The sequence below is a fragment of the Ranitomeya variabilis genome, chromosome 4 (assembly GCF_051348905.1).
Source record: "Ranitomeya variabilis isolate aRanVar5 chromosome 4, aRanVar5.hap1, whole genome shotgun sequence".
NCBI lineage: Eukaryota > Metazoa > Chordata > Amphibia > Anura > Dendrobatidae > Ranitomeya > Ranitomeya variabilis.
The window spans coordinates 769,706,930-769,729,504 of NC_135235.1; the positions used below are offsets into that span (position 1 = coordinate 769,706,930).

The 22,575-nt window shown below is 44.5% G+C and overlaps 1 protein-coding gene across 1 annotated transcript in view; it reads right to left on the minus strand.

Annotated features, from left to right (window-relative positions):
• Positions 1-245: 245 nt before the first annotated feature.
• Positions 246-22,575, minus strand: part of LOC143769387 (gastrula zinc finger protein XlCGF66.1-like) — a 58,994-nt gene continuing 36,664 nt past the window's right edge. Inside the window, exon 7 of the mRNA XM_077257859.1 lies at positions 246-1,065. Within this exon, the coding sequence (XP_077113974.1) occupies positions 302-1,065 (764 nt within the window). The 3' untranslated portion in view covers positions 246-301. The remainder of the gene's footprint in view (positions 1,066-22,575) is intronic.

Below are 22,575 nucleotides of genomic sequence, written 5' to 3' on the forward strand. Positions count from 1 at the left end.
GAGTGTGTATATGTCTCATCACCCTATATACTGAACTGTGGGGTACATGTTTTTTCTATTAGTCACCTACTGACTAACCTTCAGGGGGTGAATTATGGGTATAGTTTGACACTTGGAATTAGTAAAGTTCATTTTTATCCTTTTGTCTGCAAACACAAGGAATGACGAGAGAGATCCCATTTAAGAATATTCAATTTTGGTTAAAACTATTCCAACATTATGAACAGAAAAAAGGCTTCTACCCTGTGTGATGTCTCTGATGTTTATTAACAGTTCATTTCCAAGTAAAATATTTCCCACATTAAGAAAATGTAAAAGGCTTCTCCCCTGTGTGTGCTCTCTGGTGCTTAACAAAATGTGATTTACGAGCAAAACATTTCCCACATTCTGAACATGAAAAAGGCTTCTCCCCTGTGTGAGTTCTCTGGTGACTAACAAGATGCCATTTATGGCTAAAGCATTTCCCACATTCCGAACAGGAAAAAGGCTTCTCCCCCGTGTGAGTTCTCTGGTGACTAACAAGATTCCCTTTATGGTTAAAACATTTCCTACATTCCGAACAGGAAAAAGGCTTCTCCCCTGTGTGAGTTCTATGGTGAGTAACCAAATCTGATTTCTGGTTAAAACATTTCCCACATTCTGAACAGGAAAAAGGCTTCTCCCCTGTGTGAGTTACATGGTGACGAACCAAATCTGATTTCTGGTTAAAACATTTCCCACATTCTGAACAGGAAAAAGGCTTCTCCCCTGTATGAGTTCTTTGGTGTGTAACAAAATGTGATTTCCATGTAAAACATTTCCCACATTCTGAACATGAAAGTGACTTCTTTGCTTTAGGAGCAGTTTGTTTTTTAATGCCTCTTTTGTGACTTTGATGAGTAGTCAGTAATGAATCAGAGGATGGGACCAGTTTCATAGGATCAGATGATAGATCTTTGCTGTGAATGGTTGATGATATATCTGGAGTAACAGCAATCACTTCAGTTGTATCTTGTACGATCTCAAGATCATCAGATTTAAAAACTGAAGATGTCAACTGTCCCTCTGATCTCCTGTTACAGTCATCTGCGAAGATAATAAACAATTTTTTTTATGAAATGTCCTTGAGATTTATATTTTTGAACATTTCTACTTAAACTGTCCATAAAAATGGCAAGCTATGTGAAACACTTTATTTACCAAGACAATGACAGTTCACAGTCTAATAGAAAACCTTGTTGGATTAACCAGTAGTGTGTGGTGTTCAACTGTTTGTTCATTCTGCCTCCCCTCAGGTCCATCATCTGTCAATGGAAAAACAGAGGTTCCCACACTATTAGTGGCTCAAAGGCTGTTGAAAAGTAAAAGTGTTTCCATAAACCAATCCAGCAAAATCTGCTCTCACGTCTGAGTCTTGCAGTGTGCTCAAACAACATTTAGTATTCCTGTATTTAGCAATATTATAGTGAGAAGAATCCACTTAATTTGTGGTGTGTGTCTCCTGAAGCACAATCTGGGCACTATGTGCTGGGTAATAAAATCACAAATGTGTAATTTTCACTCTCCAACATCCACTGTGTGTTAATTTCCAGAAAGTGGCTGTGGAGTCAAAATATTCATTCCTCCTACACACGTGGTCTAAATTGTTGGTACCCCTCGTTTAATAACAGAAAAACCCACAATGGTCACAGAAATATCTTGAATCTGACAAAAGTAATAATAAATCAAAAATCTATGAAAATGAACAAATGAAAGTCACACATTGCTTTTCAACCATGCTTCCACAGAATAAAAAAAATAAAAATCATGAAATAGGCCTGGACAGAAATGATGGTACCCTTAAGTTAACCGCTTCGTGACCGCCAACGGTAGATAAACGTAAGCGCTAGCAGGGCTTTGTGCCGATGTTTGTCTATGGTCATCAGTTTTGTGCTCATCGGGACCCCCACGTACCTTATAACCAGAGGTTTCCGGCGCACAACACTTACTGTGACCCCCAACCTCATCTGACCTGATTGTTTCATGTCGTGATGAAATCAGCGTCACACGAGCCAATGAGACAAATCACTAGGAAAGTTTGTTGTAGCAACGAACTTTCCCGGGCGATCTGCCTCATAAAAACCCAGTTTCTCCTCAGATCTCCTGTCAGTAAGAGATTAGTGGAGAAACAGTGTTACAAGTGCTGCTGGCAACAGTATGTCAGTCAGCGATCTTGTTATAAAGTAAAAAAAAAAACAGATAAGGCAATTTAGGGTTAGTGGTATAGTTAGGGTTAGTGTTGGGGCTAAAGTTAGGGTTACTCTTAGACTAAAGTTAGGGTTAGAATTTATTCTAAAGTTAGGGTTAGGCTAAAGAATTAGGCTTTTCTCACATGTCTCACCAATATTTTGGCCATGTCAGTTACACCCTGCAAACAAATTTGTATGCGTCTCAATTCATCAGCCAGAATCCACCATCCTATTATGCTAGGTTAAATTTATGGACACCAACTAATGTCCTAGAAATTAAAACAATTTTAGGGCTTACATTCACTATGGAGCTTGCTAAAAAAACAGCATTCGGTCCTATTAGTCCAACCGCCCTGTTCACCCCTATCTTTCCTGCCGTTCTTCCTAGGACCCATTATGAAATGCTCATGAGATTTTGGCATTTTAATGACAATAGTTAGTGCCTGCCCAGAAATGCCCCAGAACATGACAGAATATTCAAAATCAGACCCATCATCGAAGAATTGACAGAAAAGTTCTTAAAGGGAACCTGTCACCCCCTGGGCCTATTAAGGTAAAACAGCCACCTTCTTCAGCACTAAGTGTGCATTCTGTGAAGGTGGCTCTTATGTACCTCGAGGGGTGCAGTTTTTAGAATGGTGTCACTTTGGGGTATTTTCTGTCATATTGGCCCACCAAATTCACTTCAAATGTGATGTGGTCCTTAACCCCTTTCTGACATTAGACGTACTATCCCGTCGAGGTGGGGTGGGCCCGTATGACCACCGACGGGATAGTATGTCATACGCGATCGGCCGCGCTCACGGGAGGAGCACGGCCGATCGCGGCCGGGTGTCAGCTGCATATCGCAGCTGACATCCGGCACTATGTGCCAGGAGCGGTCACGGACCGCCCCCGGCACATTAACCCCCGGCACACCGCGATCAAACATGATCGCGGTGTGCCGGCGGTATAGGGAAGCATCGCGCAGGGAGGGGGCTCCCTGCGGGCTTCCCTGAGACCCCTGGAGCAACGCGATGTGATCGCGTTGCTCTGAGGATCTCCTAGCTCCTTCCTCGCTGCAGGTCCCGGATCCAAGATGGCCGCGGCATCCGGGTCCTGCAGGGAGGGAGGAGGCTTACCGAGTGCCTGCTCAGAGCAGGCGCTGGTAAGCCTGCAGCCCTGCACAGCAGATCGCAGATCTGACAGAGTGCTGTGCACACTGTCAGATCACCGATCTGTAATGTCCCCCCTGGGACAAAGTAAAAAAGTTAAAAAAAAAATTCTCCAAATGTGTAAAAAAAAAAAAAAAAAAAAATCCTAAATAAAGAAAAAAAAATATTTATTATTCCCATAAATACATTTCTTTAGCTAAATAAAAAAAACAAACAATAAAAGTACACATATTTAGTATCGCCGCGTCCGTAACGACTCAACCTATAAAATTGCCCCACTAGTTAACCCCTTCAGTAAACACCGTAAGAAAAAAAAAAAAACGAGGCAAAAAACAACGCTTTATTATCATACCGCCGAACAAAAAGTGGAATAACACGCGATCAAAAAGACTGATATAAATAACCATGGTACCGCTGAAAACATCATCTTGTCCCGCAAAAAACAAGCCACCATACAGCATCATCAGCAAAAAAATAAAAAAGTTATAGTCCTGAGAATAAAGCAATACCAAAATAATTATTTTTTCTATAAAATAGTTTTTATCGTATAAAAGCGCCAAAACATAAAAAAAAGATATAAATGAGGTATCGCTGTAATCATACTGACCCAACAAATGAAACTGCTTTATCAATTTTACCAAACGTGGAATGGTATAAACGCCTCCCCCAAAAGAAATTCATGAATAGCTGGTTTTTGATCACTCTGCCTCACAAAAATCGGAATAAAAAGCGATCAAAAAATGTCACGTGCCCGAAAATGTTACCAATAAAAACGTCAACTCGTCCCGCAAAAAACAAGATCTCACATGACTCTGTGGGCTCAAATATGGAAAAATTATAGCTCTCAAAATGTGGTAACGCAAAAAATATTTTTTGCAATAAAAAGCGTCTTTCAGTGTGTGACGGCTGCCAATCATAAAAATCCGCTAAAAAACCCGCTATAAAAGTAAATCAAACCCCCCTTCATCACCCCCTTAGTTAGGGAAAAATAAAAAATATAAAAAAAATTATTTATTTCCATTTTCCCGTTAGGGCTAGGGTTAGGGTTACGGTTAGGGCTAGGGTTAGGGCTAGGGTTGGGGCTAGGGTTAGGGCTAGGGTTAGGGTTAGGGTTGGGGCTAGGGTTAGGGCTAGGGTTAGGGCTAGGGTTAGGGCTAGTGTTAGGGCTAGTGTTAGGGCTAGTGTTAGGGCTAGTGATAGGGCTAGGGTTAGGGCTAGGGTTGGGGCTACAGTTAGGGTTGGGGCTAAAGATAGGGTTAGGGTTTGGATTACATTTACCGTTGGGAATAGGGTTGGGTGTGTCTGGGTTAGAGGTGTGGTTAGGGTTACTGTTGGGATTAGGGTAAGGGGTGTGTTTGGATTAGGGTATCAGTTATAATTGGGGGGTTTCCACTGTTTAGGCACATCAGGGGCTCTCCAAACGGGACATGGCATCCGATCTGAATTCCAGCCAATTCTGCGTTGAAAAAGGAAAACAGCGCTCCTTCCCTTCAGAGCTCTCCCGTGTGCCCAAACAGTGGTTTACCCCAACATATGGGGTATCAGCGTACTCAGAACAAATTGTACATCATCTTTTGTGGTCCAATTTCTCTTGCTACGCTTGGGAAAATACAAAACTGTGGGCCAAAAAATAAGTTTTGTGGGAAAAAAATTATTTTCACGGCTCTGCGTTGTAAACTGTAGTGAAACACTTGGGGGTTCAAAGTTCTCACAACACATCTAGATAAGTTCCTTGGGGGGTCTAGTTTCCAATATGGGGTCACTTGTGGGGGGTTTGTACTGTTTGGGTACATCAGGGGCTCTGAAAATGCAACGTGACGCCTGCAGACCAATCCATTTAAGTCTGCATTCCAAATGGCGCTCTTTCCCTTCCGAGCTCTGTCATGCGCCCAAACAGTGGTTCCCCCCCACATATGGGGTATCAGCGTACTCAGGACAAATTGGACAACAACTTTTGGGGTCCAATTTATCCTGATACCCTTGTAAAAATACAAAACTGGGGGCTAAAAAATCATTTTTGTGAAAAAAAAAGAATTTTTATTTTCACGGCTCTGCGTTATAAACTGTAGTGAAACACTTGGGGGTTCAAAGTTCTCACAACACATCTATACAAGTTCCTTGGGGGGTCTACTTTCCAAAATGGTGTCACTTGTGGGGGTTTTTAATGTTTAGGCACATCAGGGGCTCTCCAAACGCAACATGGCATCCCATCTTAATTCCAGTCAATTTTGCATTGAAAAGTAAAATAGCGCTCCTTCCCTTCCGAGCTCTGCTATGCGCCCAAACAGTGGTTTACCCCCACATATGGGGTATCGTCGTACTCAGGACAAATTGCACAACAACCTTTGTGGTCTAATTTCTTCTCTTACCCTTGGGGAAATAAAAAAATGGGTGCGAAAATATCATTTTTGTGAAAAAATATGATTTTTTATTTTTACGGCTCTGCATTATAAACTTCTGTGAAGCACTTGTTGGGTCAAAGTGCTCAACACACATCTAGATAAGTTCCTTAAGGGGTCTACTTTCCAAAATGGTGTCACTTGTGGGGGTTTCAATGTTTAGGCACATCAGGGGCTCTCCAAACGCAACATGGCGTCCCATCTCAATTCCAGTCAATTTTGCATTGAAAAGTCAAATGGCACTCCTTCCCTTCCGAGCTCTGCCCTATGCCCAAACAATGGTTTACACCCACATATGGGGTATCAGCGTACTCAGGACAAATTGCACAACAATTTTTGGGGTACAATTTCTTCTCTTACCCTTGGGAAAATAAAAAATTGGGGGCGAAAAGATCATTTTTGTGAAAAAATATGATTTTTTATTTTTACGGCTCTGCATTATAAACTTCTGTGAAGCACTTGTTGGGTCAAAGTGCTCACCACACATCTAGATAAGTTCCTTAGGGGGTCTACTTTCCAAAATGGTGTCACTTGTGGGGGGTTTCAATGTTTAGGCACATCAGGGGCTCTCCAAATGCAACATGGCGTCCCATCTCAATTCCAGTCAATTTTGCATTGAAAAGTCAAATGGCGCTCCTTTCCTTCCAAGCTCTGCCATGCGCCCAAACAGTGGTTTACCCCCACATATGGGGTATCAGCATACTCAGGACAAATTGTACAACAACTTTTGGGGTCTATTTTCTCCTGTTACCCTTGGTAAAATAAAACAAATTGGAGCTGAAATAAATTTTGTGTGAAAAAAAGTTAAATGTTCATTTTTATTTAAACATTCCAAAAATTCCTGTGAAACACCTGAAGGGTTAATAAACTTCTTGAAAGTGGTTTTGAGTACGTTGAGGGGTGCAGTTTTTAGAATGGTGTCACACTTGGGTATTTTCTATCATATAGACCCCTCAAAATGACTCCAAATGAGATGTGGTCCCTAAAAAAAAATGGTGTTGTAAAAATGAGAAATTGCTGGTCAACTTTTAACCCTTATAACTCCGTCACACAAAAAAATTTTGGTTCCAAAATTGTGCTGATGTAAAGTAGACATGTGGGAAATGTTACTTATTAAGTATTTTGTGTGACATATGTCTGTGATTTAAGGGCATAAAAATTCAAAGTTGGAAAATTGCGAAATTTTCGCCAAATATTTGTTTTTTTCACAAATAAACGCAAGTTATATCGAAGAAATTTTACCACTATCATGAAGTACAATATGTCACGAGAAAACAATGTCAGAATCGCCAAGATCCGTTGAAGCGTTCCAGAGTTATAACCTCATAAACAGTGACAGTGACAGTGGTCAGAATTGTAAAAATTTGGCCCGGTCATTAACGTGCAAACCACCCTTGGGGGTGAAGGGGTTAAAAAAAATTGTTTTGTTGTAAAAATGAGAAATCGCTGGTCAACTTTTAACACTTATAACTTACATACAAAACAAAATTCCAAAATTGTGCTGATGTAAGGTAGACATGTGGGAAATATATTAACTATTTTTTGCGATATGACTGTCTGATTTAAGGTCATAACAATTTAAATTTTAAAAATTGTGAAATTTTCTAAATTTAAGCCAAATTTCCATTTTTTTAAACAAATAATTGCAAGTCATATCTGAAAAATGTTAACACTGTCATAAAGTACAATATGTCACAAGATTCATTCACAAGAAACATTCTCAGTGATTCATTGATGCGTTAGAGTTATGACCTCATAAAGTGACACTGGTCAGAGCTGAATAAATTGACAAAAACAGGCTCTGGCGTGAAAGGGTTATTATTTTGTTGCACAACCTTTTGAGGCAATCACTGCAATCAAATGATTCCTGTAACTGTCAGTGAGACTTCTGCACCTCTCAACAGGTATTTTGGCCGCTCCTCAAGAGCAAACTGCTCCAGTTGTCTCGTGTTTGGAGGTTGCCTTTTCCAGACGCCATGTTTCAGCTCTTTCCAAAGATGATCAGTAGGATTTATGTCAGGGCCACTTCAGAATAGTCCAATGTTTTCCTCTTAGCCATTCTTGGGTGCTTTTAACTGTGTGTTTGAGGCAGGGGTGAACCTAGCCTTTCTGCTGCCTGAGGCGAACTGGAAAACGGCGCAAATCAGTACAAATAAATCTGGTTTACTCTTGACTCGCCTAACGCGTTGGGAAAAACGCAGAAAATCCGCAAAATTAATGAACATGCTCATTTTTTTACCGCGATGCATTTTTTTCGTGGAAAAAAACGCATCCATGTGCACAAAACATGCAGAATGCATTCTAAATGATAGAATGCATAATGCATGCGTTATTAATGAGTTTTACAGCGTTTTTAGCGCGAAAAAACCTGAACGTGTGCACATGGCCTAAATTTACTACCTTATAATTTTTGTGTTTTTTGAATATTTATTGTGTATAATAAAGATCTGTCTGCTATTTTTAATTGAGGTCTCCAGTTTTTTTGATAAGATGATTTAAGTATTTTGTAGGCACTGATTCTGCATCTCTTGGCAGAAAACGCAGGTGCGTTTTGATGCATTTTTTGGCGCGCTTTTAAAGCGTATTTTGATGTTTTTTATGCGTTTTTGAAAGCTAAATAAAGATGTATTGTTGAACAAAAAAGATTTGTTATGTCATTTCTTGTCCAACCTCCTCTTTTACATTTGTCCAACCCGCACTCCATTACACACACAAATAGACAGATAGATAGATGATAGATAATAGATAGATATAAATATAGATAGAAAATAGATAGATGGAAGGAATGAGATAGATAGAAGGAATGGGATGGATAGATAGATAGGTGGAAGGAATTAGATAAATATATAGATAGAAGGAATGAGATAGATAGATAGAAGGAATGGGATAGATAGATAGATTGATTTATAGATAGATAGAAGGAATGAGATAAGTATATAGATAGAAGGAATGAGATAGATAGAAGGAATGGGATACATAGATAGATAGATGGAAGGAATGAGATAAGTATATAGATAGAAGGAATGAGATAAAAGGAATTTGATAGATAGATACATAGATAGATAGAAGGAATGAGATAGATAGAAGGAATAGGATACATAGATAGATAGATGGAAGGAATGAGATAAATATATAGGTAGAAGGAATGAGATAGATATAAGGAATGGGATAGATAGATAGATACATAGATATAGATAGATGGAAGGAATGAGATAAGTATATAGATAGAAGGAATGAGATAGATAGAAGGAATGAGATAGAAGGAATGAGATAGATAGATAGAAGGAATGGGATAGATAGAAGGAATGAGATAGAAGGAATGAGATAGATAGAAGGAATGGGATAGATAGATAGATAGAAGGAAGGAATTAGATAAATATATAGATAGAAGGAATGAGATAGATAGATAGAAGGAATGAGATAGATAGAAGGAATGAGATAGATAGATAGATAGATAGATAGAAGGAATGAGATAGATAGATAGAAGGAATGAGATAGATAGATAGATAGATAGATAGAAGGAATGAGATAGATAGAAGGAATGATAGATAGAAGGAATGAGATAGAAGGAATGAGATAGATAGATAGAAGAAATGAGATAGATAGAAGGAATGAGATAGATAGAAATGAGATAGATAGATAGAAGGAATGAGATAGATATATCTATTCATATAGCTATCTATAGATATATCTATGGACAGATGTAGATAGATATATGGATAGTTAGATATATATGGATAGATACATAGATATCTATCTACATCTATCCATAGCATAGATATATCTATAGATAGATATGAATAGATATATCTGTCTCATTCCTTCTATCTCGACTATCCCATGTCTATCTATCCCATTCCTTCGGCCTACATATATATAGACCCCCACACACAGCCCCGCTGGTTCACATAGCATAGCTTATCTACTTCTGAGTCTGATAATCTGATGGAGGGAGGCTGTGGACCGTGAGTGACAGAGCTGTGCTCAGCAGCAGCATGTGGGGGGATGAGGAGCAACAGTGGGGGATGGGGGGGCGAATGATGTTTTTATAGTTACTTTACAGTCTTTACTTACTGCTGCCGGCCGCCCTGAGTGACAGAGCTGTGCTCAGCAGCAGCATGTGGGGGATGGGGCGGGTGGCTAAAGATGTTTTTATAGTTACTTTACAGTCTTTACTTACTGCTCCAAGTCCCAGCACAGCAGCCAGCAGGTCAGGACTCAGGAGACCGGGTGGTAGCAGTGAGTCCCCTGCCAGGCACGCTGCACATTATTAGCTTGTTTGTGTGTGTGACACAGTCGCTGTCTGACTGCACTGTCGGCAAGTGTCAGAGACTCCGAGGGATTGCAGGGAGAGTCGGCACCAGTGCACCACGTGTTCTAGCTGCCGCTCTGCCGCCCCCTGTCTTTAGGAATGCTCTGCCGCTTCATGATAGCAGCGTCACTGGTTTGAGGTCATTATCCTGTTGCAAGATCCAGCTTTCTGACACTGAGCCGCACATTCCTCTCAAGAATCCCTTGATAGTCTTGAGATTTCATTGTACTCTGCAGAGATTCTAGACACCCTGTGCCAGATGCAGCAAAGCAGCCCCAGAACATAACAGAGCCTCCTCCATGTTTCACAGTAGGGACAGTGTTCTTTTCTTGATTAATTTAAATTTTTCCATCTGTGAACATAGAGCTGATGTGCCTTGCCAAAAAGTTCCATTTTTGTCTCATCTGTCCATAGGACATTCTCCCAGAAGCTTTGTGGCTTGTCAACATGTAGTTTGGTAAATTCCAGTCTGGCTTTTTTATGATTGTTTTCAACAATGGTGTCCTCATTGATCGTTTCCCATGAATTCCACTTTGGCTCATACAACGACGGATGGTGCGATCTGACACTGATGTTCCTTGAGCTAGAAGTTCACCTATATTCTGTTTAGAAGTTTTTCTGGGCTCTTTTATTACAATGGTTCTTATCCATCTCTTTGATTTATCATCAACTTTCCTCTTGCGGCCACGTCCAGGGAGGATGGCTACAGTCCCATGGATCTTACATTTCTGAATAATATGTGCAACTGTAGTCACAGGAACATCAAGCTGCTTGGAGATGGTCTTATAACTTTTACCTTTAACATGTTTGTCTATAATTTTCTTTCTAATCTCCTGAGACAACTCTTTCCTTCGCTTCCTCTGGTCCATGTTGAGTGTGATACCACCATGTCACCAAACAGCACAGTGAGTATCTGTAGCCCTATATACCGGCCACTCACTGATTCCAAGATTGTAGACACCTGTGATGCTAGTTAGTGGACACACCACGATTTAACATGTCCCTTTGCCACATTATTTTCAGGGGTATCATCATTTCTGTCCAGGCCGATTTCATGAGTTTTATTTTTAATTCTGTGGAAGCTTGGTTGAAAAGCAATGTGTGACTTTCATTTGTTCATTTTCAGAGATCTCTTATTTCTTATTACTTTTGTCAGATCCAAGTTATTTCTGTGACCATTGTGGGTTTTTCTGTCATTAAACGAGGGGTACCTACAATTTTGACCACATATGTATAGATTATAACCCTCAGTAAATTAATTTATAAAATGGAATCACTTTATGGGGATTTCGCCTCTTCTGGTTTTCTGTCATTAGTCATATTAGGGCTTCTGCATATGGTGTGTCCAATCTCATCTGGGATCTGTTCCTGCTGTCCAGCTGGAGTAATCTGCTCCCTACTTCAGCCAATTGGAAAGTACCACACCCTACTAAAGCTCAAAGCACAAGGCTGGAATCTGCCGGAAACAGCGTTGTTCTCCTCTGGTTCAGTCCTCTGTGCTCAGCTTGCGGCTTGTGTATTTGTTTCCTGTTGTGACCGTGGCCCATATACTGACTACTCTTGTGTCTTCTGATTCTGTATTCTGTCCTTCTGGTTCTGACCCAGCTACCTGACTATTCTTCTTGCCCTCTAATACCACAGAATGGCAGGTAACACCATGGTCCAAGCCTAGGGGTCCCAGTGTAAGTCCAGATCCATGTAATGGTGTTAAAGGGCGATGAGCAAGGCAATCCTTGGGATATGGAGAGCAGAGAAGATAGTGCCAAGCATGTTCATGGTGGAGATCTTTTTAGCTGCTGGTTGACCATGAACAGTGCTCCCAATACATTGTGTCTGCAAACTATTCCAGCTAGATCTGCATTCAAACAGCTAAATGGCGCTCCTTCCCTTCTGAACACTGCCATGTGCCCAGAGAGTAGTGTACAATCGTATGTAGGGTATTGTGAGAAGTGGGAAAATAATTTGTAAGATCCATTTGTTTTCTATTATCCTTTGTGAATAATTCCAAAGTTATCACCACATAAAGTGACACACGTCAGATTGTAAAAATGGAGCCGGATTAAGAACACAAAACTGCGGGAAGAGGATAAATCAGAGGATTCTGGACACTACTGTTATGTCCCATGAATGAGACATTTTACAGACTGTCCTCTACATTTTACATGCTGTATTGCAGTTCTCATATTGTTCATTGTTTCTATGTGTTCCTGTGTTTTGCATAGCTGAAATCCTCCCTTTCCATCAAGTTTGTCCCTTCTGTCTCCCTCTGCTGGGTGTCATGTCACTTCCTTCTTCTTCTCCCTGTGTCTCAGTCTCCATCTTGGCTTCATTAGAGGCACATGTGCTTTCAGCTTGTCTCAAGAAAGTCTTTTTTACCTGCTGCTGCTGTTTATGCATTTAACAAGGATTGTTAAAGAAATCAAAGTCTCTTCTGGATTCTTCATAACATGTGTGCCGGCAGCTGAGTTAAGCTATCTGCGACCGCCGCCAATTACCGTATTTTTCGGACTACAAGACGCACTTTTTCCCCAAAAATGTAAGGGGAAAATGGGGGTGCGTCTTGTAGTCGGAATATACTTACAAATTATGCGGCAGCAGCAGCGGCGGCGGTCCCGATGCAGCCATGCTGGTGCAGCTGTGGCTATGCTGCGGGCAGGGACTGTGCTGCAGGCAGGGGCTGTGCTGTGGGGCTGTGGGGCTGTGGCAGCGGCTCTCTAGGCTCAGTGGGGGCTCCGATGGCCTTTCTTCAAAGCCCGGAGGCCCCCCGCTCATCCGACATGTTGTGGTGGCCTCCGAGAACATAGGCGCCAGGAAAATGGCCGCCGGGCTGGCGCACGCTCAGATTCAAATCTCGTCAACGAGATCTCGTCTCCCGAGATCTCGGGGCGAGGTCTCGGCAACAAGATCTGAATCTTAGTGTGCGCTGGCCCGGCGGCCATTTTCCTGGCGCCCATGTTCTCGGAGGCCACCGCAACATGCCGGATGAGCGGGGGGCCTCCGGGCTTTGAAGAAATGCCGTCGGAGCCCCCACTGAGCCTAGAGAGCCGCTGCCACAGCCCCACAGCACAGCCCCTGCCTGCAGCACAGTCCCTGCCCGCAGCACAGCCACAGCTGCACCAGCATGGCTGCATCGGGACCGCCGCCGCTGCTGCTGCCGCATAATTTGTAAGTATATTCCGTCGGAGCCCCCACTGAGCCCAGAGAGCCGCTGTGCCCCCAGAGCCCAGCCTGTGCCCCCAGAGCCCAGCCTGTGCCCCCAGAGCCCAGCCTGTGCCCCCAGAGCCCAGCCTGTGCCCCCAGAGCCCAGCCTGTGCCCCAGAGCCCAGCCTGTGCCCCAGAGCCCAGCCACTGCCCGCAGCACAGCTTGTGCCCCAGAGCCCAGCCTGTGCCCCGCAGCACAGCCTGTGCCCCAGAGCCCAGCCTGTGCCCCAGAGCCCAGCCACTGCCCGCCGCACAGCTTGTGCCCCAGAGCCCAGCCTGTGTCCCGCAGCACAGCCTGTGCCCCAGAGCCCAGCTATTGCCGGCAGCACAGCCTGTGCCCCAGAGCCCAGCCTGTGCCCCGCAGCACAGCCTGTGCCCCAGAGCCCAGCCATTGCCGGCAGCACAGCCTGTGCCCCAGAGCCCAGCCTGTGCCCCCAGAGCCCAGCCTGTGCCCCCAGAGCCCAGCCTGTGCCCCAGAGCCCAGCCTGTGCCCCCAGAGCCCAGCCTGTGCCCCCAGAGCCCAGCCTGTGCCCCCAGAGCCCAGCCTGTGCCCCCAGAGCCCAGCCTGTGCCCCAGAGCCCAGCCTGTGCCCCAGAGCCCAGCCACTGCCCGCAGCACAGCTTGTGCCCCAGAGCCCAGCCTGTGCCCCGGAGCCCAGCCCCTGCCCCGGACACAGAGCCTCCACCCCTGCCCAAGCACAGAGCACCAGCCTGGGATGGGATTTCCTGGAGGCCAACGCACCAGCCTGGACCACCGAAAAGGCCCCTGTGACCACTTCTCCACCTGTGGCGAGCCCTTCACTGGTAAGCTGAATTCGGACTGTAAGACGTACCCCCATTTGAAACATTTTTTTTTTTCCTTATTTTTATTATGAAAATTTGGGGTGCGTCTTATCGTCCGGTGCGTCTTATAGTCCGAAAAATACGGTATAAGGTGAAGAGATTCAGCATCTCACAGAGCTATATTTGCAGCCACATTCCCTATGGTAAGAATAGTAAAAAAGACTTACCAGATTCATCTGTAAAGCCACCAACAGCTTCTATAAAGCTACAGAACTTCCTGCAGAGCATCCCCTCTCAGCATATGAGAGACTATACAGCTCACATTCTCCCTGTGAATCAGGATGGCTGAAGGAATGACTACATGGTCTCTGCCAGACCCATTGTTAGAGGAAGAGTGCATAGAACATGATCCACCATCTAGTGAGAAGGCTAGACGTCCCACAAAGCCCACAAGGAAAGTAAGGGAGAATCTAGAATCCAGTAAACATGATCTTCTCCGTGCCATAGCAGAGCAATGGCAAAAACTCATAGACAGCCTGTCTCAGCCTGCTTCTCTCGAACGACCACCAGAGGGAATCCTTGCACAGCTGTGTTCAGATTATCAACTGTATGCAGAAATTGCAGATCAGTGCACCCCCATTTTTCAGAGACTTAACCCGTCAGTTCCCTGCAAAGAGCTGCAAACTTTCCAACAACTTAACTCTGAGAGAGAAAGCATGGTGCGCGATATAAAAGCCAAGACAGAGGCAAGAATTGCGCTAATTGTCGAGATGTCATCTTGTATTTCCGGCTCAGCCAGACAGTCAAAGCGATCATCTAAGTCACTCTCTGCAAAATCTTCAACCCTCAGCAAATAGCTCGTAAGAGCACGTGCAGAAGCTGAGGCCACTAAAATACAAGCTGCCTTCGCTCAAAAGAAAACTGAGATGGAAATAGAGGCAGCTGAAGCAGTACACAGAAATGCAGAAATAGAAGCCCTAGAGTTAAAAAGAAATGCAGAAATAGAGGCCCTAGAGAAGAAAAGAATGGCAGAAACAGAGGCCCTAGAGAAGGAATGTGAACACGCCGTAGCCATGGCAAGGTTAAAGGTCCTGGAACAAGCCGTCAGTGGGAGCCAAAGAGACAGTGTCAGTTTAAGTGATTTTGATACTGAAGACCCTCTTAAGCGTACTAGAGACTATGTACAAAGCCAATACAGCGCTCCCCCTGCTCCTGCAATCCTTCCCGACAGCACAGATGCTCCCCTGAGACAACAGGACACAAGTGTTTACCTGCATCCTGCACCCAAGGTCAGTACAATACGCTGCCAACCCTGCATCCTGATCCTCCTCTGTACACCGCAATGTACTGGAAACCTGCACCTCACCAAACCTTATACACAGAAACATACGTGCAGGCCAATATGCAGACAAGTCACCACATTGCGGTCAGTCACACAAATCCAGTCCAATGTGTGGCAGAAACTAAGCTCATTAAGCCAGTTAACCTACGCTGCCCCATATCTTCCTGCATTCCCAGGTCAAAGCACAGACTGTATGAACAATGCTACCCAGCCAGCAACAGTCCTTCCAAAATTGGAGAATGCCGATATGACTGGCTTCTTTGTGATATAACTAAGACCAGTCTTACAAAGTTTGACAATAAACCTGAGAACTTCAGGGGTTGGAAGTGTACCTTTAAAACCACAATCCGTGACCTCAGCATTACCGCCACTGAAGAGCCAGACCTGCTAATCAGGTGGCTTCACTGTTGTGGATTCTGTTTGCGGGCTCCCTCTGGTGGTTACTGCTGGTACTGGGTGACTTTGGTGGGTTGCGGCCTTTGGTTTCCATCTGTCCATCAGAGGCTGGGTGTTTCCTATTTTACCTGGCCTTTCTGTCATTTCCCTTGCCGGCTACCAATGTGTTCAGATGTGCTCTGTTTGGTTCCTGCCTACCTGCTCCCAGATCTTTCAGGATAAGCTAAGTGCTGATTTTCAGTTGTTTGGTTTTTTGTCCAGCTTGCTTAGAATGTCTCTTTGTTAGCTGGTTGCTCTAGTGGACTGAGGTTCTCCCCATGTGCCATGAGTTGGCACATGGGTTCTTGTAATCTCAGGATGGTTTTTTTTTTTGATTAGGGTTTTTTGCTGACCGCTCAGTCCCCTTTTGTGTCATTCTGCTTTCTAGTTTTCAGCGGGCCTCTATTTGCTAAAACTATATACATCATCTCTATGTGTGTGCCTTCCTCTCATTTCACCGTCAATACATGTGGGGGGCAACTATACCTTTGGGGTTAATTCCTCTGGAGGCAAGTGAGGTCTTTGTTTTCTCTGCAGTACTAGTTAGCTCTTAGGCTGGTGCGTGGCGTCTAGAACCAACGTAGGCACGCTCCCTGGCTATCTCTAGTTGCGTTTGTCAGGCGTAGGGCAGCGGTCAGCCCAGGTTCCATCACCCTAGAGCTCGTCCGATATTTATTATTACTTTGCTTATCCTGTGCTATCCCTTGCCATTGGGGATTCATGACAGTATAGCCGGCCCACAAAGTGTTAATTGTTTGGGCTGAAGCAGGAGAAAAAGAAGTGTTCAAGGAAAATTTTTTTTTTTTTTTTTTTTTTCCTTCAGAGTTTTGCTGCCTAGCCCTTAATTGCTGTCTAGCTGCTTCTTACCTTCCTGAATTTCAGGAACAATTGTAAATTGTTTCTCTCTTTGAAATCTCGCTCCTCTGGAGACCCTGCTCAACAGGTCAAGATTGTTATATCGTTCCTACGGGGCGACCCTCAGAATTGGGCATTTGCATTGGCACCAGGGGATCCTGCATTGCTCAGTGTGGATGCGTTTTTTCTGGCATTGGGATTGCTCTATGAGGAACCTAACCTAGAGATTCAGGCTGAAAAGGCTTTATTAGCCCTCTCTCAGGGGCATGATGAAGCGGAAATATATTGTCAGAAATTTCGGAAATGGTCGGTGCTTACTCAGTGGAATGAGTGCGCCCTGGCTGCAAACTTCAGAAATGGTCTTTCTGAGGCCATTAAGGATATTATGGTGGGGTTCCCTGCGCCTACAGGTCTGAATGAGTCTATGGCTATGGCCATTCAGATTGATCAGCGTTTACGGGAGCGCAAACCCGTGCACCAGTTGGCGGTGTCTTCTGAACAGGCACCTGAGACTATGCAATGTGATAGAATTCAGTCCAGAAGTGAACGGCAAAATTATAGGCGGAAAAATGGTTTGTGTTTTTATTGTGGTGATTCAGCTCATGTTATATCAGCATGCTCTAAACGCACAAAAAGGGTTGATAAATCTTTTGCCATTGATACTCTGCAGTCTAAGTTCATTTTGTCTGTGACTCTGATTTTTTCACTGTCTTCCATTTCCGTCGATGCCTATGTGGATTCAGGCGCTGCCCTGAGTCTTATGGATTGGTCATTTGCTAAACGCTGCGGTTTTAGTCTAGAGCCTCTGGAAGTTCCTATTCCTCTGAAGGGAATTGACTCTACACCATTGGCTATGAATAAACCGCAGTATTGGACACAAGTGACCATGCGCATGACTCCCGTTCATCAGGAGGTGATTCGCTTCCTTGTACTGTATAATTTACATGATGTACTAGTGCTTGGTCTGCCATGGTTACAAACTCATAATCCTGTCCTGGACTGGAAAACAATGTCTGTGCTAAGTTGGGGATGTCAGGGGGTTCATAATGATGCACCTCCGATTTCTATCGCTTCATCCACTCCTTCAGAGATCCCTGCGTTTTTGTCAGATTATAGAGATGTTTTTGAGGAGCCTAAGCTCAATTCGCTCCCTCCTCATAGAGAGTGTGACTGTGCTATAGAATTGATTCCTGGCAGTAAGTTCCCTAAGGGTCGTTTATTTAATCTGTCACTGCCAGAGCATACTGCTATGCGGAATTATATTAAGGAGTCCTTGGAAAAGGGACATATTCGTCCATCTTCGTCCCCTCTGGGAGCAGGTTTTTTTTTCGTGGCAAAAAAAGATGGTTCCCTGAGGCCTTGTATAGATTATCGCCTTCTGAATAAGATTACAGTCAAATACCAGTATCCATTGCCATTATTTACTGATTTGTTTGCTCGCATTAAGGGGGCTAGGTGGTTCACTAAAATAGATCTTCGTGGTGCGTATAATCTGGTGCGGATAAAACAGGGTGATGAGTGGAAAACCGCATTTAATACGCCTGAGGGCCATTTTGAGTATTTGGTAATGCCTTTTGGACTCTCCAATGCTCCGTCAGTCTTTCAGTCCTTTATGCACAATATTTTCCGTGAATATCTGGATAAGTTTATGATTGTGTATTTGGATGATATATTGGTGTTTTCTGATGACTGGGAGTCTCATGTTCTACAGGTCAGGAGGGTGTTTCAGGTTTTGCGGGCCAATTCTCTGTTTGTGAAGGGCTCAAAGTGTCTCTTCGGAGTCCAGAAGATTTCTTTTTTGGGGTACATTTTTTCTCCTTCTACTATTGAGATGGATCCCGTTAAGGTTCAGGCTATTTGTGACTGGACACAACCTACATCTGTTAAGAGCCTTCAGAAGTTCTTGGGGTTTGCTAATTTTTATCGTCGGTTCATTGCTAATTTTTCCAGTATTGTTAAACCTTTGACTGATTTGACTAAAAAGGGTGCTGATGTTGCTGATTGGTCTCCTGCGGCCGTGGAGGCCTTTCGGGAACTTAAGCGCCGGTTTTCTTCTGCTCCTGTGTTGTGTCAACCAGATGTTTCACTTCCTTTTCAGGTGGAGGTTGATGCTTCCGAGATTGGAGCGGGGGCGGTTTTGTCACAGAGAAGTTCTAATGGCTCGGTGATGAAGCCATGTGCTTTCTTCTCTAGAAAATTCTCGCCCGCCGAGCGCAATTATGATGTGGGTAATCGGGAGCTTTTGGCCATGAAGTGGGCATTTGAGGAGTGGCGTCATTGGCTTGAGGGTGCTAAACATCGCGTGGTGGTCTTGACTGATCACAAGAATCTCATTTACCTTGAGTCTGCCAGGCGTTTGAATCCTAGACAGGCTCGTTGGTCGTTATTTTTTTCTCGTTTCAATTTCGTGGTTTCATACCTGCCAGGTTCAAAGAATGTGAAGGCAGATGCTCTTTCCAGGAGTTTTGTGCCTGACTCTCCTGGAGACACTGGGCCTGCTGGTATCCTTAGGGATGGGGTAATATTGTCCGCTGTATCCCCAGACTTGCGACGCGCATTGCAGGAGTTTCAGGTGGATAAACCGGATCGTTGTCCACCAGAAAGACTGTTTGTTCCGGATGATTGGACCAGTAGAGTCATCTCCGAGGTCCATTCTTCTGTGTTGGCTGGTCATCCTGGAATATTTGGTACAAGAGACTTGGTGGCCAGGTCTTTTTGGTGGCCTTCCTTGTCTAGGGATGTGCGTACCTTTGTGCAGTCTTGTGAAGTGTGTGCTCGAGCTAAGCCTTGCTGTTCACGGGCTAGTGGGTTGTTGTTATCCTTGCCCATCCCGAGGAGGCCTTGGACGCACATTTCCATGGATTTTATTTCTGATCTCCCGGTTTCACAGAAAATGTCCGTTATCTGGGTTGTGTGTGACCGCTTTTCTAAGATGGTTCATTTGGTGCCCTTGCCTAAGTTGCCCTCCTCCTCTGAGTTGGTTCCTTTGTTTTTTCAGAACGTGGTTCGTTTGCATGGGATTTCGGAGAATATCGTTTCTGACAGGGGATCCCAGTTTGTGTCTAGATTTTGGCGGACGTTTTGTGCCAAGATGGGCATTGATTTGTCTTTCTCGTCTGCATTCCATCCTCAGACAAATGGCCAGACGGAGCGAACTAATCAGACCTTGGAAACTTATTTGAGGTGTTTTGTTTCTGCTGATCAGGATGACTGGGTTGCTTTTTTGCCACTGGCCGAATTTGCTCTTAATAATCGGGCTAGTTCGGCCACGTTGGTCTCTCCTTTTTTTTGTAATTCGGGGTTTCATCCTCGTTTTTCCTCTGGTCAGGTGGAGTCTTCGGATTGTCCTGGAGTGGACGTGGTGGTGGACAGGCTACATCACATTTGGAATCAGGTGGTGGACAATTTGAAGTTATCTCAGGAGAAGACTCAGCAGTTTGCTAATCGCCGTCGCCGCGTGGGTCCCCGACTTCTTGTTGGGGACTTGGTGTGGTTGTCTTCTCGTTTTGTCCCTATGAAGGTCTCTTCTCCTAAGTTCAAGCCTCGGTTCATCGGTCCTTATAGGATCTCGGAGATTCTTAACCCTGTATCTTTCCGTTTGGATCTCCCAGCATCGTTCGCTATTCATAATGTGTTCCATCGGTCGTTGTTGCGGAGGTATGAGGTGCCTGTTGTTCCTTCGGTCGAGCCTCCTGCTCCGGTGCTGGTGGAGGGAGAATTGGAGTATGTTGTTGAAAAGATCTTGGATTCTCATGTTTCCAGACGCAAACTCCAGTATTTGGTTAAGTGGAAGGGTTATAGTCAGGAGGACAATTCCTGGGTGGTCGCCTCCGATGTTCATGCGACTGATTTGGTCCGCGCCTTCCATAGAGCTCACCCTGATCGCCCTGGGGGTTCTCGTGAGGGTTCGGTGACCCCTCCTCAAGGGGGGGGGGTACTGTTGTGGATTCTGTTTGCGGGCTCCCTCTGGTGGTTACTGCTGGTACTGGGTGACTTTGGTGGGTTGCGGCCTTTGGTTTCCATCTGTCCATCAGAGGCTGGGTGTTTCCTATTTTACCTGGCCTTTCTGTCATTTCCCTTGCCGGCTACCAATGTGTTCAGATGTGCTCTGTTTGGTTCCTGCCTACCTGCTCCCAGATCTTTCAGGATAAGCTAAGTGCTGATTTTCAGTTGTTTGGTTTTTTTGTCCAGCTTGCTTAGAATGTCTCTTTGTTAGCTGGTTGCTCTAGTGGACTGAGGTTCTCCCCATGTGCCATGAGTTGGCACATGGGTTCTTGTAATCTCAGGATGTTTTTTTTTTTGATTAGGGTTTTTTGCTGACCGCTCAGTCCCCTTTTGTGTCATTCTGCTTTCTAGTTTTCAGCGGGCCTCTATTTGCTAAAACTATATACATCATCTCTATGTGTGTGCCTTCCTCTCATTTCACCGTCAATACATGTGGGGGGCAACTATACCTTTGGGGTTAATTCCTTTGGAGGCAAGTGAGGTCTTTGTTTTCTCTGCAGTACTAGTTAGCTCTTAGGCTGGTGCGTGGCGTCTAGAACCAACGTAGGCACGCTCCCTGGCTATCTCTAGTTGCGTTTGTCAGGCGTAGGGCAGCGGTCAGCCCAGGTTCCATCACCCTAGAGCTCGTCCGATATTTATTATTACTTTGCTTATCCTGTGCTATCCCTAGCCATTGGGGATTCATGACACTTCACCCACAATCCACAGATTGGGTCAAGAGACTTAAATCCGCCTACATCAGTAATCCTATCGCAGGTCTCACCGCTGCATGGAACAGGCTAGAAAGAAGCTACGGCAGTCCTGAGGCCATAGAAAAAGCCCTGTTCAAGTGACTAGAGGAATTTCCAAAGGTATCTAGTAAGGACAGTACAAGGTTCTAAGAGCTCAGCGACCTTCTGTTAGAGCTTCAGCTGACCAAAGCAGACCCGTACCTGCCTGGCCTCAGCTACCTGGACACTGCTCATGGAGTAACCCCAATAGTTTCAAAGCTGCCATCCAATATCCAAAATAAGTGGGCCATGCTTGGATCAAAATTAGTGTTGAGCGATACCGTCCGATACTTGAAAGTATCGGTATCGGAAAGTATCGGCCGATACCGGCAAAGTATCGGATCCAATCCGATACCGATACCCGATACCAATACAAGTCAATGGGACTCAAGTATCAGACGGTATCCCTGATAGTTCCCAGGGTCTGAAGGAGAGGAAACTCTCCTTCAGGCCCTGGGATCCATATTAATGTGTAAAAGAAAGAATTAAAATAAAAAATATTGCTATACTCACCTCACCGAGGGAACCGGCAGCGTTGTTTGCTTAAAATTCGCGCGTTTACTTCCTTACGTGAAGTCCCGGCTTGTGATTGGTCGCGTGCCGCCCATGTGGCCGCGACGCGACCAATCACAGCAAGCCGTGACGTAATTTCAGGTCCTTCAGGATTTTAAAATTACATTCTGGCTTGTGATTGGTCGCGTCGCGGTCACATGGGCGACGCGACCAATCACAAGCCGTGACGTCACGGGAGGCTGGACACGCACGCATTTTATGTGCTTTCAGCTTGTCTCAAGGAAAGTATTTTTTACCTGCTGCTGCTGTTTATGCATTCAACAAGGATTCTTAAAGAAATCAATGTCTCTTCTGGATTCTTCATAACATGTGTGCCGGCAGCTGAGTTAAGCTATCTGCGAACGTCGACAATTGTAAGTAGGGTGAAGAGATTCAGCATCTCACAGAGCCATATTTGCAGCCACAGGCCCCAGGGACAGAATAACTACTGTAATCAAGAACTGTGACTATAGACAATAACATCTACTGAAATGCTCAAACTGAACAGTCTCCATCAGTAATAAATGAGGAGCTAGTGGTGAAACCTCTCTGGGGTAATTA